This window comes from Saccostrea echinata, unplaced genomic scaffold, assembly GCF_033153115.1.
Source record: "Saccostrea echinata isolate AGI-Se365-2 ecotype Australia unplaced genomic scaffold, CSIRO_AGI_Sech_v1 ptg000015l, whole genome shotgun sequence".
Lineage (NCBI taxonomy): Eukaryota > Metazoa > Mollusca > Bivalvia > Ostreida > Ostreidae > Saccostrea > Saccostrea echinata.
The window spans coordinates 5,853,704-5,871,271 of record NW_026889764.1 but is presented as its reverse complement, the minus strand read 5'-3'; the positions used below and the strand labels follow the sequence as shown (position 1 = coordinate 5,871,271).

The following is a 17,568-nucleotide window of genomic DNA, read 5'->3' as shown; positions in this document are numbered from 1 at the left end:
TAAAAATTTAATGTATAGTCCATACATATATATTAAATCAAAGGTGGATCCAGAAGGTGGTCTAGTGGGTCTGGACCTCTTTTTTGCGGACAAAAAATGTAATATATATAGATTAAAGTATTGAATTCATGCAATAAATAAAATAAAATTAATGTATTCTTAAAGCAAAAGCTCCCAGATAGCATGACTACGTTGGGCCAACATTGGTAAATGGTTGTATGGTTGACGTTGGGTGGACAACGTTGGGCCAACGTTGGACCAATGTAACCATGTCAACCTTCTTGATCATGTTGGGATTTCTATGTTGGCCCAACGTTGGTCCAACGTAACCAACTTCTATATTCGCTCAACTTTCAAAGGGAGTTAGGATTCTAATGCTGGCCCAACGTTGGCCCAACGTTTGTAATACACCCTTACTGAAAATGTCTAATCAAGTTGGTAGTAGTACGTCGGCCCAGCGTTGGCCCGATATTAGCATGTATAAGTGTTTCAAGATGGGGTATTTATATTGGGCCAATGTTGGCCCAATTATTGTACTGCTAACTAAATGATGGTGTCCATGTAAGCTGATGAGCGTTACGTTGGGTCAGCGTTGGTTCCAAGTTCTTAAATCGTTATGTTCCCAATGTTGCCCCATTGAACTGTTGTGTTGCAAGCTTATTTGATTGCAAAACATTAATTTAGATGCACATTCTGAAATAATAGAGGGCATTCGCTGTCCTTGCTTTTAATTGGATGACTGCATCTGTTTAGATCTGATATTTTCACCATTCTTATCTTTGAACTAAAGTGATCACAGCGCCAAAAAGTTTTTTGTTCTTTTTTTTTTTTAAAGTGGGTGCATGATTATTTATTAGTTTTAAAATCCTTAGCTCTGAATTATGAATGAGCGTTGTATTCATGAGAATAAGAGAAGACTGAATAACATTTAAAAAGTTCCCAAGATCAGGATGTGAATGAAGCCTGCATATACAAAAATCAAGATAACACAGCTTTATAATTAAATTGAAACAAAAGTTAGGCGTTCGCTAAAGCTTGGAGAGTCGCGGCGATTAAAACACCAAACTGTTGGGTGAGCTGTCAGATTCAATTGCTCACAGGTGGGTGATAGACTCAAAATGCAGAGCAAGTAAGAAGGGAGAATTAAAAACTATGGATTATACAATTGTTACAGCTGCATCTTAGAAGCGATATAAGTATAATTATTCTTATTAATTCAAGTTTACTGTTAAAATTGTTCGGAATTCATCCTTTTCTTGTTTATGCTCACAAGCACTATATAAGTTAATGTAAATATGAATTATATATGTGTATACAGTTGGCACATACATGTACTTTAAACTTTTATTTACAATAACTTCTAGTGCTCATTAAGAAGTACAATAATAAGTAAGGTAAAAAACATCTTTCAACTTGTCTCCATCTATTGTCTATTGCATACACGATTATGATTTTAACAAGGATATTAAGGTTTATAGATCAACATGTACTAGTAGTATTTTACATCGTTGTCTTTAAAAGACTTAATTACATGATTTATATATTGGAGTCTGTACGTATTTGCATTGTTTCCAATACCAAATTATTTGTATTTTCAATCAGAGACTGTAAGGAAAACAAATGTTGTAGCGGTAACTGACAATGAAACTGAAGAATATATAAAGGACTGTATGAAGTACGTATGCCTAAGATCAAGATGGAGGCCTGGGGAGGCGACAAAGGGAGGAAAAAAGAAAGAGCGGGAAACAAAACAAAAGGACAGTGATAGAGGAAGTGAGCCAGGATTAAGAACTTTAAATTAAATTTTTTCATACATTTCCACCATTATCTATTTTAAAAGTAATTTTGTAAATTCTGATTGAATTGATATATATCTATAAAATAATTTTACAGTAAATCACTTGTAATGTTTTCTTTGAACGTGTATGCATTATGAATGCAGGTTGAAGTGTGTATTATTTTTTTTAAACAATTATGAGAAAGGTCTATATAAAGAATTATTTATAAATGTATTTTCAAGAAGTATTCATTCAATTAATTTAAACAGATGTAAGTTTCATCCAACAATTGGCCAACAGAAAGAAGCTTAAGGCCAATAAACCGTAAATATCGGACCAATCATTCAATGAAGGGTCAACGTTGGGCCAACCTAACTAACCGATTGCAAATGTTGTTTCTATGTTGGCTGTTAGTTGGCTTACTAATAGCTACGTTGGCCCAACAATATGCCATCTGACATTTCAACAAAGGCCCAACATTGGGCCAACCTAACCAACCAGTTGTTAAGGTTGGCTGTTAGTTGGCTTACAACTATACCTACGTTGGCCCAACAATATGCCATCATGTTGAACCGTTGGGCCGATGAGCAAAATGACCATGGTCCAACGTAGGACTACCAACAATGGGCCAGCGTTGGAAAAAAAATTGGGCCAACGTTTGCCCAACAATGTCTTGCTATCTGGGCTAGTATCATTAATATTTTTATTGGAAAAAGAAAAAGTAATTGAATACACTGTTTATACGTATATTTTTACAATTATAAGTAAACTGAACAACAGTGATATCTGATTGATATGGGGAAATGATGCTAGTGAAATGGGGAAATATACCAGGTATACTATATATACGAGGGGTGATTAAAAAGTTCGCGAACTATCTCTATATTTACAAAACCACAGTTCAGATCAAAATGAATTTTTTTACAAATATAGTCATATACGCATGTTAATAAATATAACAGATGTTAAATAATGGGCGCACTTGTTTCATAGGCCTGGTCAAGCCGATTGATACTTCCGGAAGCGGGCAAGTAACTTGTTTCAAATATTTTTAAGCCGCCGGGAGGTCAGAAAGTAGCCCGGATCGCCCGAAAAATTTCGAGCGGGCTGATGAAAAACAATATGGCGGAAAACGGAGGTAGAAATTTTCTTGATGGTGAAATATTTAAGAAATAAACAACAATGTTAAAAAGTTCTCTGGGAAATGAACTTGGTTGGTCACGTGATCAAATCCTGTGAAGCCCGAAGGGCTTCTCAGAAGATTTGATCACGTACCAACCAAGTTCATTTCCCAGTGAACTTTTTAACATTGTTGTTTATTACTTTTATTTACATTTGAGACGAATATTCTGAATAGAACTGCATTTATTACACGAACGGCCCGCCGTATTGCTATGTTGTGACGCGCAATGACCTAGAAGTTGTTTGGTCTTGAGAGTTCGCCTCGCTCCAACATTTGAATACATTGATGTTTAGCAGTCCAGTTCAGGAAATATCTGTTCATAATGAAAAAACAATGATCGCTACTGGGAATTATCTTACTATTATTGTACGAGTTCTTTATATATAAAGTCAAAAGCGGTGCTATCGTCTTCAGTTTACATACCTTCAAAGGAATTTCGGGTTAAAAAGGTAAGCGTGATTTTAGGCTAATTAGAAACATTCTTCACATCGAAGAAAGATCTAAAGATCATTTGTTGAACGAAAAAAAAATATATGTTTCAATAATTTTATCTTTTTCATCGCTTTGACGGTTCAGAAGTTCCGAAAGCAGTGTCACGGTGACAGAAATATGTAGACAAGATATCGTCTCGCTGTGTGATTCGGTCACGCCATGACCTCTGACCCTCTAATAAGTTCATACAGAATTGAACATATTTTCTCTTCTATAGGTTCATCTAAGAAAAATATTTGCAAATGTAAATAATTGTTTTTTAGCTCTACTGGTCAGAGACCAGAAGAGCTTAAGCGATAGTAAGGTGTCCGACGTCCGTTCGTCTGTCTGTAAACAATTTTTCAAAACGCTATACTCCTCCTACAGTTTTGGTCTGATTTCAATATAACTTGACACACAAGTAGACTACACTGAGATACATAATTTAGTGCATCCGTTTTTGATTTCGATGAACGGTGTTGCCATGGTTACTAAAAACAGAAATTTCTTTGAAATTCCTTTAAAACGCTACTCCTCCTACAGTTTTGGTCTGATTTCAATATGACTTGGCACACAAGTAAACTACACTAAGATACATAATTTATTGCATCGGTTTTTGATTTCGATAACGGTTTTGCAAGGTTACTAAAAATAGAAATTTCTGTGAATTTCCTTTAAAACGCTACTCCTCCTACAGTTTTGGTCTTATTTCAATATAACTTAGCACACAAGTAGACTACACTAAGATACATAATTTAGTGCATCGGTTTTTGATTTCGATAACAGTTTTGCAATGGTTACTAAAAATAGAAATTTCTTTAAAAGGCTACTCCTCCTTCAGTTTTAGTCTGATTTCAATATACTTTGGCGCACAAGTAGACTACATTAAGATACATTATTCTATTTATTGCTGCGTGTTGCAAAGTTTCAAATCCAAGTGCTACTTTTCCTTTGTTATATGTACAGACCAGTAGAGCTACGGTCTCATCAGAGACTTCTGGTTATCATTTGCAGTAGTTTCAGATTCAATAAACATACAGTACTGAGATCCTAAGGAACTTTTACAACATGTTTGTTTATATCTGCATGACCAACACTTCTTTTTTTAATTTTAAAGTTACTTTTCAGTTTTGTTTGTAACGAGGTCCTGTCCTCCAAATTCACAGATTGTGCATTGAATCGATGGATCTAGTAAATATTAAAATGCAAATATATCCACAAAATCGTTGTTCTCGTGCGTTTAGAGAAAATTATTTATTACAGCAACAGCACCGATAACAGTATCAGCCATTTTCCGGCTGAATTTTCACTCGTTTCAGCGACACTAACCGGGTCATCTATATGTCATGTGATAAAAGTACGTGAACGGGTCATCGCCCGGATGTCTGAAACAAGTGTGCCCAATGTTTTTGCTCCGTGTTTGTGATGTCACAATGTGAAAATGACGTCAATATATAGGTCACTTGTGACAAAAAATGGTTGACTCAGTCGTACTCGAGCAACGATGATCAACGGCTGTAAAGTTTAACGTATATCTTGGAAATTCCTTTGCAGTAGAATATGATAATTTGTACAAGGTTTATGAAGATAAAAGACTTACCGGAAATTCAATCATTAATTGGATTGATTGTTTAAGTGAAGGCAGGGAGATGGTTAAAAATGAGGTTTGTTCTGTTGCCCAGCGAAAGCAAGCCAGGGAAAAGATGTTCCTTAGTTGAGGAATTTGTTATGAAACATCGTCAAGTTACAATAAGAAAAATAGTTGAATATCTTAACAATAATATAATTATTAAATCTCTAAAATATCGTTTAATTTAGATTTTAAACATATGAGATATGATATTAAAAAGAACTCGCCCATACTTTATCCACATTGGATATATAAACGACACTCCCGAGACAGAGGACTCGGGTTGTGATGGGTCACCATACTAATTGTGGGAAGGGATATTCTTATCCACCCATCCTATCGCCGAGATTTGGCCATTTCTGACAGATCGATGGACTGTTCTTGTTATAAAAAATAACTTGCATGGTAAGAAATATATGACTCGGAAAAATCTTTTAGCTTCTGTGAACAGACTGCTACGGAGCATGTCACGTGACTGCCTGGATCCCGTGATTCGCGCATGGGCAGAACAATGTCAGATGTGCAAATAAATCGGAGAGGACTACTTTAAAAAATAATAAACACTAAAACCTCATTTTATTTCTTTTAAGGAAGTAATTCAATTAGTTCGCGAAATTTTTGATCACCCCTCGTAAGTATAATACCCTATGTTGAAAATAAAAATGGACTCAGTATAGATCGATAAACTCAATATGTATGTTCACCGTTAAGTCCAGAAAAACGGTAAAGATCGAGCCCCCTTTAAGTCAAATAAGAGGTTTAACAGCATATGAAATCCAGTCTCCTAAAATTATTTTCCCTTCCACACAACTTTGTACAACAAAAATGTCAGTCGTTGTCAGTATGTCAGAATGCAAGTCCTATACATGAAAATGTAAGACTATCAAATGCAAATGCTGGCGATCACGCAGTTTGATGCAAAATCTAACAACTTTTAACAAACGGAAAATTACAACATGTATGAACATGTTGTAGAATAACATATTTGTATTGTCTTATGATCAATGACAATACATGAAATTTGGACACTTAAATGACACTGGTATTGTCTATGCCGGATCATTAACACTGAATACAATGTAGCTTGGTTATTTATATAACTGTTTATATATATATATATATATAAATATATATATATATAATTATATTGTTAATTATGTTTGTGCACAAACAAGCTTTAAAGATTTTCAAAGATGTTTATTGGACTCCTCAATGGTAGATATACTTCAGAGGGTAAGAGACTACAATAATAAAAAGTCATCTTACAAAGTGGTAATTAGAGGCAAACAACTTAAAATTATAAACATCAAATTGACAAAGTTGCTACAAACTAACATTCCACGTTTTACACAATGCCAAAATTTAAAATTTCGAGAAAATAAGGATTTATGACAGAAAAAATGATGCTCCCAGATACATGTTCATTGTAGAATATATCAATTGACTTATGAGTATGAGTAACTTCATGTAAATGTCTTGGAATTGTAACAAAATAATAGCGATGATAATATTAATCCAGTTTTCACATACTGCCATGACCATGTGCGCTTTCCAATTCATGTTTCATTAAAATATGCAAAAACAGTTTGACGACAATAAGCGTAGCTTTACATATTTGATAACTAAACAGTATTACACATTTGGAAATAAAACTTACTCTTTGGACTGTCTAACAACAACGAAACAAGTGGTAAATTTGTCGTTGACAAAATGCGGGATCCATACATGCCAACTTTTGAAAATTTCCTTGGGGGAGATTGCGCGTAACGACATTTTTCAAAATTCTAAATTCGCGGCATTTTGTCGTGAAAATAAGTATTTGTTGGGTTTTTTCAAATATCAGTCTAATACCTTGTATCATATATTATCACTACTTCATAAAGTGATTTCTTCTCTATCAACTTAAACAAAAACACAATATTATTTAAAATTTAAAAAAGAAAATTTTAATCAAAATTATTTAATATGTTAATATAAACATAACCCCCCTGCCATATGCAATGTCATACACATACAGATTATTACATGGATAAGGATGTTAAACTTAACTACAAATAAGCTAAAGCAAGTTACTAAAAGAGTTCATGCAGTTACTGTTTTTGTCTATTGGTAAATTACACATTTTATAAAGCTACTAAGTCACAGACAAATAATTTCAAATTTGTAATTTTTTTTTAATCAAAGGGAATACTAAGAAGCCACTTTTAATGTTTTCATACAAAGTCAGATTAGTCTGTAAAAGGCATGGTACGTCTTCTCCTTTCTAACTTTTTGTGAACCACTCCTGGAATTCTGCTAAAAAAAAACTAATGGTTTGTACTTGCAGACGCATCTTTTCAAGTTGGATTTTGGCAGTGTCTTTTCCATGATCAATGACGTAGTTCGTAATTATAGTGAGAAATGCCGTATTTCCTAAACTTGAAAACCTTATAGCTTATACGTATATTGTGACAGTCAAATTTTGCTGTAAAGTGTGAACTCGTCACAAGTTTGTATCCTGTCGTGTGTATTTCTAAAATTTCCACATCTGGCATGATTGTCTAGGTTAGTATACACTGTTAATGAGAATCGGGAGCAATTAAAACCACAGTAATGACTGGTAGCACAGTTGACACCTTGTTGATTACCTGTTATCAGCGGCAATAAACAGATATCTACCGATAAACATTCGAACTGCCATCTTTTTTCACACAGAAATGCGGTATTATTCAAAGCGGATCGGTAAAAAATCCGGAATTCCTAAAAATCGGTAGAAATTGGATTAAAAAAATATATCGGTAGACAAGCGGTAGGTAGGGTTAAAAATCGGTAGACTCCCGAAAAAATCGGGAAAGTTGGCATGTATGGGGATCTTCCCGGATGTACACAAACATAATCTGAAACACTATAAAGTCTGAACCAGAACGGATAATATCCGTAACACCACACTCCCCTTCTGATTTCTATGGGAAATCACTTTTTGTGTTTACATTACTGAAAATAATAGATCTTAAGCAAAAATGTACAACATGATACATTATATCATTACGAAAACACAAGGGGCACAAGTTTATGGATGGGTCTTACATATACTGACACAGTGTCCCCTTTAATGACACGAACTTCGACTTCTCGTACACGTCCATCAACTGAAGGGAAAGTTTTGGTCACAAGAGCCAACGGCCACTGATTCCTTGGATTTTCAGCCTCCTTCAACATGACAACATCTCCTTCTTTCAAACTACGCTCATCAGAAGTCCACTTGCGTCGAGTCTGAAGAACGGACAGATACTCTCGTTCCCATTTACTCCAAAATTCAGCTGCAAGAACTTGTACGTAGCGCCACTGAGACTTATATAACTCTTTGGGATCTATTGTGGGTAATGATTCCGGTAAGCGTCCTGTCTTTTGAGTGAGTATCATTGCAGGTGTAAGGACAGATGGGTCGCTGGCATCCTCTGATATTTCGGTGAGTGGTCGTGAGTTCACTATGGCGCAAACTTCTGAAAGAAATGTAGACAAGGTTTCATGGGTTAAACCTTTCATTCCATCTCGGAGAAGGATGCCATCTAAAATTCTGCGAGTTACGCCGATCATACGCTCCTACACTCCACCAAAGTGGGAAGCATGTGGAGGGTTAAAGAGCCAGGAACAATCCTTGTCTTGAAGGAATTTCTGCACTGTAGGCTTCTCAACGAATTTGTGCACCATCTGTAATTCATTTACAGCGCCAACAAAGTTGGTCCCTCTGTCTGAGCGGAATTGACGGACAGGTCCTCGTACAGAAAGGAAACGCCTTAATGCGTTAATAAAGGAAGAAGTACTCAATTCCTCTACAAGCTCGATGTGGATTCCCCTGGAGACCAAACAAGTGAACAGAACTGCCAACCTCTTACTTGTGGCTACTCCTCCTCGCGTACGTCGAGCTGTGTCATCCCAAGGTCCAAATGTGTCGACGCCGACGAATGTGAATGGGGGTCCTGGAGTCAATCGATCTACTGGAAGGTTAGCCATCTTTTGATTGCAGAATGATCCTCGTAACCTGCGACATGTAATACACCAATGGATCTCTGATGCTATTAGACGCTTGGCTCCTATTATCCAGAATCCTGATGACCGTATCTTGCCTTCTGTTATCCGACGTCCTTGATGGAACACACTGTCATGGAAGTGTCTTATCAACAGAGTTGCCACATGGGATTTCTTTGGTATGATTATAGGATGCACATCAAAGCTCTCCCACTAAAGTAGTGGAGAAGTTGTCTTCCCTTAGGAATGCTGGTCCTCGCAGCCACGTACTTTGTGGGAGACTTTAGGCATCGAACGCTCGAGTGCCCAAGTTGGCTGGGTTTTGGTCTGTAGCTATGTGTCGCCATTGTTCAGGATCACTAAAGGATCGAATCCTACTCACCCTGTTTGCGACATACACATAAAAACGTCTTGCATCATTAGTGATGTAGCCAAGAGCAATCTGGCTGTCACTGTAGAACCAGAAATCATTCTTCTCTAGATCCATCTGTTCTTTAATGATCTCTGTGATTTCTGTCCCAAGTACGGCCGCACACAATTCTAGATGGGAATGGTGTGCCCATGTGCTGGGGCCACTTTTGCCTTTCCCATAAGGAAACCAACTTCACTGTTATCACTATCCTTCCACACCTTCAAAAACACTACTGCTGCTATCGCATCCTTAGAAGCGTCGGTAAAGATGTGCACTTCCTTGCGCAATGCTTCGATAACAGAAAACTTGCAGCACATCCTTGGGATACTGATGTCCTGGAGATGGCGGATAGAGCTGACCCAAGCTGACCATTTCGAGTGAAATGAATCATCGAGAGGATTATCCCAATCAACATTGCCAGAAGTTGTCAACATCTGCCGGAATAACATCTTCCCCTGTACAGTCACTGGTGATGCAAAACCAAGGGGGTCGAACAGATTATTGATGGTTGATAAAACTCCCCTACGAGTGAAGGGCTTCCCATCAGTAGATATCTTGAAGGTGAAGACGTTAGCATTGATGTCCCATGACATGCTGAGACTTCTCTGGACAGGTAAATCATCTCCACCAATATCTAAATCCTTCAGGTCTTTGGCTAGATCATCCGCTGGAAACTTCAACAACACTGACTTAGAATTTGAGGAGATTTTGTGAAGTTTTAGTTGTCCCCCTTCTTTCAGAGCAAGCTGAGTTCTCTTCATCAGGTCTATGGCCATACCTTCACTTGGACAACTTAAGAGTCCATCATCTACGTAAAAGTCTTTCGATATGAAGTCAATCACATCAGGGTCAGAGTAAGCAACACAACGACGTAGTCCATATGTTGCGACTGCCAGGAATGGGCGATTCCCAAAGACATGGACGGTCATTCGGTACTCCTTTAATGGCAGGTCTAAATTGTTTTCTGGATGCCATAAAAAGCGCAAGTAATCTCTGTGATCTAATTTCACCTTAAAATTGTGAAACATCTGTTCCACATCCCCTATTACTGCTACCTTCTCACGACGAAAGCGTAATAGAATGCCTTGAAGATTGTTCGTGATGTCTGGACCTTTCAGGAGGACATCATTGAGTGAAATGTTGTTGAACTTCGCAGATGAGTCAAACACCATTCGTATGGAATCTCTTTTTTGCGGGTGATAAACACCGAGCATGGGAAGGTACCATCGTTCTTTCGTATCTGGAATAGGTGGTGCTTCCTCTGCATGTCCCTTCTCAAATATTTTGTCCATGAACTTTGACACGTGTTCTCTCTTGATAGGGTTCCGTTTCAAACTACGATCAAGCGACAGTGCTCGATTGATGGCTTGGGGTTTATTGTTTGGTAACAGCTGCCTTTGGGTCCCGAATGGAAGAGGCGCCTACCAATAACCATCTGGGTTCCTTTGGAATTCTTTGTCCATAATGTCAAGAAAGGTAGTGTCCTCTATGGATGGAGCAATTTTCTCATCATGATCCGTTTTCAAGAAGACATCATCCTCAACCAAGAGCTTGTTATCACAAGGCTGAAACACTGAAGGACGGCCATTGCTCAACACATGTTTTATGTACTGTCACTTTATCAGGCATGTGAATGGCATCTAGACAAACAGGCCCAATAATTACCCAGCCTAGGGGAAGTTTCTGCGCATAGGGAACAGGCTTTCCTGTCACATGTCTTTGGTCCTCAACAACATGAGCAGAAATGAGATCTCGTCCAATCAGTAGTTCAATCTCGGCACTCTCAATCAACTCTGGAATGCTGTCTTTGATATCTGCAAGGTGGGAAAATTGTTCGGCTATATGAGGTGATGGTATTTCCTCCCTGTTGTTCGGTAAATCTGAGCATTCAATTAATGTGGGGAGATCAAAGGAACAACTGCCATCAATGGATTCAACAACGAGTCCCTGAGCCCTTCTTCCTGCTGACATAACTGAACCCGAACAAGACGTCAAAGTGTACTCATACTCAGGTCCATCCACATTGAATGCATCGAGGAGTGAGGGTACTGCTAGGGAATGATTGCTTTGGTCATCCAACATAGCATAAACAATTCTGCACTGATTTACAGAGTCTTTAAGGTATATTTTCACTGGCAGGATTTTTGCACAAGACTTGCTTGTCCCCTTCACTGTCCCACATATTTTAGTGCAAGAAATTGTGACAGCTTCACGACTTTGCTCCCCTCCATGGTTTTCCTTTTCCCTGCGATCTCGATGACTAGGACTGTCGATATGAAGTGCTGTAGGATGAGAGGACTGGCTACACAAGCCACACTTTACCAAGGGTGTACAATTCTTAGCATAATGTTTGTCAGGCCCACAACACTTTAGGCAGATTCCATTGGCTATAATAAACTTCTTTCTTTCTTCCATAGTCTTAGACCTGAACTTGGTACATTCATTCAGCGAATGTCTTGTGTGATGATAAGGACATCGTACTATATCATCATTTTCACTATGTTTAGACACAGGGGTTGTTTCTGTTTTTCTAGTCTGAACCTCCGGAATGGCTGAATTGTGACGGATGGTTCGCTGATGCTGCTGTACAGGCATCTTCTCTTCTTCTCGTAATTGAAGCTAGGATTGTTCTTCATTTTAGCTAGGTCCTTTATAAACTTCAGAAAAAAGGAGAAGGGGGGAAACACAACAGTTTCACGGTTCTTGAACTTTGTAGCTTCAACTGTCCATTTTTCTCGGAAGCTGGGGGGTAACTTTGAGACAAGTAAGTTGACCCCTGTTGGAGAGTCGAAGTATGCAAACAGATTTGCATAAAGGGTCTGACGTTTTACTGAGGCTATTTCATCAGCTAAGTCTGCGAGACTATACAGTCTCTTCGGGTCAGTAATTGAAATCCTTGGAAATGAGCTGATCTGGTTCTTAAGATAGTTCTCAATCAGTTCTGGGGCACCATAACGTTCCTCCAGCCTCTCCCACACTAAAGTGAGTGCTCTTGTCGGATTTTCAGCATTGCATTTCCGAATTGTGGCTGCCTGCTTAGAGGAGTCCGATCCAAGATAGCGTACCAGCAGGTCCAATTCTTCCGAAGGCGTAGTGCTCAGTTCCTCCATAACTGCTTTAAATGTATTGAATGCTTCCAAGTAAGATAGAAGCTCGGATTGTCATCAAACTTTGTGAGCCGCGACAAACTAAGGTCCTTTTTCAGAAGAAACTTTGCTAAATCTGCAATTGGTTCTTTATTACAGTACATGTGATTTGCAGTCATAGGAATGTTGTTTATGGCTTCACCAGGGGGTAAACACTGATTGTCACTGTTCACAACAGGCACTAAAGTTTCGCTCTTAAATGGTGTAGCGTGTGGGTTCAAAGGCGATGAGGAGAATTCAGGTAGATCCGGTAATGAGCCTGAAATTTGTGTTGCATTTAAAGGCTGTCGGGGTTCAGTGAAAATGAGTCGTGCAGGCTGAACATGCAGAGATGGCGCAGGATTTGTTTCCCAGGAATGCTGAGTAGGTCCATGAATTGTCTGCTGATGCGGCACAAGGTATGACCCATGTTGCTGAACAGCTGATTGTCTCTTGGGTAAACTATCAACATACCGTTGTGTCCTCGACATGGAGTCTTCTTCAGGAAGGTTGAAATCTACAGACGTCTGTTTTCAAAGCAGTGACTTCAGCCTTTTTCGTCTCTATCTCCTCTTCTATCTTAATGGCCTTCAACTTTGTCTCAAGGTCTGCTCTCTGGCGGATGATGTTAGCTTCTTCCTCCAGAAATTTCTTCTTCACAACAGCTGCACGTAGTTCTGCTTCCTTTCGTTCTAAATAGCTTACATTTGACTTCACCGAGTTCCTGTGTGAGTAACGACTCTGTGAAACAGAAGGTGGTGGGGGATTCAATAAAGAGTCTATTCTATTAGACACCATACTTGCTTTACAGAGCACTGTTTTGCATATCAGGTTGTGTGAGGATTCTTCATTATCACTTTCATAACTCCTAACTGTTCTAAGATATTCAATAAACTTGAATGAAAGTTCTTTGTATGCTTTTTCACATGACTGTATTAAATCTCTAACAGATTTCAGAGAGCTTGGATCATCCTTGATCTGATCAACGTGAGCTGCACCTGCGTCCATATCATCCTTGATGTTGCGTAGCTCCGTCGTGAAATTTGGTCACTCTACGTTCATATTCCTCCTGGGCTGGAGTTCTTAAGTGTCTTCTTCTCTTTGATTCTCATGGTTCACCTGCTTCCATTAACTCTGTGTATAGGTCAGTCATCATTGTTTGGTAATGAGTCCAGATCTCTTACTGTGCACAAACAAGCTTTAAAGATTTTCAAAGATGTTTATTGGCCTCCTCATTGGTAGATATACTTCAGAGGGTAAGAGACTACAATAATAAGAAGTCATCTTACAAAGTGGTAATTAGAGGCAAACAACTTAAAATTATAAACAAGTTGCTACAAACTAACATTCCACGTTTTACACAATGCCAAAACTCAAAATTTCGAGAAAATAAGGATTTATGACAGTAAAAATGATGCTCCCAGATACATGTTCATTGTAGAATATATCAATTGACTTAAGAGTACGAGTAACTTCATGTAAATGTCTTGGAATTGTAACAAAATAATAGCGATGATAATATCTAATCCAGTTTTCACATAATGCCATGACCATGTGCGCTTTCAAATTCATGTTTCATTAAAATATGCAAAAACAGTTTGACGACAATAAGCGTAGCTTTACATATTTGATAACTAAACAGTATTACACATTTTGCACATAAAACTTACTCTTTGGACTGTCTAACAACAACGAAACAAGTGGTAAATTTGTCGTTGACAAAATGCGGGATCTTCCCGGATGTACACAAACATAATCTGAAACACTGTAAAATCTGAACCAGAACGGATAATATCCGTAACACCACAATGTTTAAAGAACTGCGAACGATAGTATTGTTCTCCTGCCTACCTCCAAGTCAATTTTCAAAAGTTAAGATATTCGAATGATTTTTAATATTTATATTGACATTTATATGGATTTTCATAAAACATCACTTCTTTGGGAAAACAACGAGAGATAACTCTAAAATTTTGGTAAAACTCGTGTTTTTCACTATAGAAATCAACGGAAAACGGAAAATATTTTTAAAACATCTTCCCCCCCCCCCCCCCCGTGAAACAAAAATTCCTTTTTACAGGTAATATGGACTGTCATTTCACAAATTCATATCAAAGCTTTTTGTGTTTCACGGGGGGGGGGGGGGGGGGAACATATGTTTATATACAAAAAACGACAAAAATGCTTAATATTTTTTCAGCAATTTCCAAGTGCTTTACAACTGAAACATTATATTTTACTATTATATATGCTTAATTTTATATGCATAAAACATAAGAAAAGATTTAAGAAACATTTATTCATATTCAAGACTATTTCAGAATATGGTGATGCTTTATAGCCCGATTTCAGTGGAAAATATCGTCTACCCCCCTTATTTCAAGAGCTAGAATTAGGGATATTTTACTATTTAGCACTGGAATTAAAATAATTAATCAATTGCCATTGAACTGTTCTTTGTATTAAACAAAGATTTTATGGCCAAATTGCCATCAATATTGAATTAAATGGTTGTAAAATGTAGGCGGGAATCGGGAGTTACCGTGCGTAGTTATTGTGCATTTATATATGTGGAAATGCCTCTCGGGCCCATTGATTGGTAAATAAAATATCTTGTATCTTGTAGGCCTATACACGTTGTAACTGGGGGTGGGGGGGGGGGGGGGTAGATAATTTACAACACAATAGTAGAATATAGGGTTCAAAAGGTGTGTTCCCCGAGCGTCTACTGGACTAAACCAACATCTAATTATCACATTCAATTAAGGGGCCCTCTAAGGGGTACAGGTAGAATTTACCATCATTTATGAACTAGCTTTACCTGTATTTATTGAAGGAGGAATTCTACAGCAACAATAATTTTTGGATCTTTAAGGCATCTCTTCTGAAACATGGTTTCAGTATGGAAAGATTGATAAACGATATTTATTGTTTTACATGATTTTTTTTTCAGGGGAAATGTAAAAATCTTGAAGATTTTATCCATTAGTTTTAAAAAAAATGCTAAAAATAATGTGTTTTATTTTCATAAATAATTTTTTAGCAAAAATAAAAAAAAAGCTTATCTGATTTTTTCTTGACATTTTTTTTTATTAAATATTTATATTATCCATTCATTTATTTAGGGCGAACTTTAAACTCTAACGGATCTTATTTGCAATTGAAACAATCTTTTCATTTTCTCCTAAAACCCCCCGAAATTCATAAAAATTAATTTAAACTTATATCAATCTTTCCATATTTAAGCCATATTGCAGAGGAGATGTCTTAAAGATAGGTTAAATAAAATTTCCGTGAACATGTAAGTAGCATTATTTCTTAAACAGGAAAAATCGATCGACCATATGTCATTTTTCTTTCCAAAATATCTTATGAAATGAGTTAAATAAATTTTGCTATAGATACTCTTAATTTAAGGTATTCAATGTATAACGACCATATTTTGTAACTCATTAATGAATGGTCCATGGTTTTTGATTATGGTAGCAATATAAAGGTGTAATTAAATAAAAATGCTCCACCAGAGGAATTTGCCAAATTTTGTTTATTGTCCAATCAATTGCACCTTGAGTTTAACATTGAAGTCTATGGGTAGCGCACGTTTTTTTAAGATATTGTAAATAGTAATTTGAATTTGAATCAAATCTCTTGGTGAAAATATGCATAAACTCTCTCTTTATTTAACTATGAAATAAAATGAAACATTTACCGCAGATATTTCGACAAATTCAAAATTTTCTCTTTTTCATCAAGGGCAGATGACTCTTCAAAAACTTTTAAGGAGCAAAATGACCGGCTTCTTACATGTTATCAGTCTTGTGAATTTGGTTTATTTCACTTTTATTGTTATCTAGCATTGCATTTTTAACTAGTTTAAAATCATTCAAAATCGTTCAAAATCCCTTCATTATACATTGAATACCTTAATTTAGTTTTAATCACCGTTTCAAAGCATTAATTTTAAATATTATAATAATAAATAATTTCAAAATCTTTGTTAGTTTGCATCATGAAATTGGGTTTTGGACAATATTTTTAAAGGTAAGTTGTCAACAAATTTTTGCCCCCCCCCTTTCAAAAACGGATGTAAATAAAACAGTGCTAACTTTAGATATTGCTTCCAAACAAAGAGGTATAGCTGGGGTTTAAAAAGTGGGGAAAGGGGCAACCTCCCAAAGAAATCTGACAAGTAAAATTAAAATAATTATAGAAAAAAACCTTGAAAATCCTATTTTATGTGTTCGTGTGTGGGGAGGGATGGACTTTCTCTAACTGTTTGAAGATTTTTATTCAGGTGCTGGATTTCGCCAGAGCTCGACCTCACAGCAACAGAAAGTAAGAGGGGTCAGCATCTAAATGAAAATTTACATATTAGATCTAGAGGAATAGACTATACTACAGGAAAAGTCTATATGCTCAGAAAAATGCCCCCCCCCCCCCCTTCATTCTATGGACCTGCAAATGCGATGTGAAAAAAAGTTCTCCATATTTAATATAGATTAAACAAAGCTTAAAATGTTAAAATGTGGTGTAAGTTATGCTTCAAGTGCCAAGTGCTAGGCTAAAAAAAGTCATGTTTTAAAATATAATTCATCACATGTTATTTGTTAATTTAGATGTCTTGTGCAGTTGTGTTTCTTTTTCGAATTTTAAATGTATTCTAAATAAAAATATTTATTACATGTACATGTTAATTTTGAAAAAATATTTGTCAGTGCCTTCATTTCTTTAATTACAGCAAGTATTTAATCAATAAATCTCAGTGTGCTTCAGTACACAGTTTTATCAGTAAATATTAAATTATTTAATTTTGACTACTTTGTTAAATCAAGGTAACACAGATAAACTCTACCTGGACCCCTTAGAGGGCCTCTTAATTGAGTGTGATAATTAAATAGTTGTTTTAGCGAATAGACGTTCGAGGAATAAACCGTTCAAAGGTACAAAAGTGTTGTCCAAGA

At 36.7% G+C, this 17,568-nt stretch overlaps 2 protein-coding genes across 2 annotated transcripts; both read right to left on the bottom strand.

Annotated features, from left to right (window-relative positions):
- Positions 1 to 8,644: 8,644 nt before the first annotated feature.
- On the bottom strand, positions 8,645 to 9,557 carry LOC133188024 (uncharacterized). The gene is made up of 2 exons (XM_061323414.1): positions 9,453 to 9,557; positions 8,645 to 9,283 (listed from the first exon to the last, which is right to left on the bottom strand). Exons 1-2 carry the CDS (start codon positions 9,555 to 9,557, stop codon positions 8,645 to 8,647), a joined length of 744 nt encoding a protein of 247 aa, XP_061179398.1.
- A 53-nt stretch (positions 9,558 to 9,610) lies between these two features.
- On the bottom strand, positions 9,611 to 10,774 carry LOC133188023 (uncharacterized). Its single transcript, XM_061323412.1, has one exon. It carries the CDS (start codon positions 10,772 to 10,774, stop codon positions 9,611 to 9,613), a length of 1,164 nt encoding a protein of 387 aa, XP_061179396.1.
- Between the last annotated feature and the right edge of the window lie 6,794 nt (positions 10,775 to 17,568).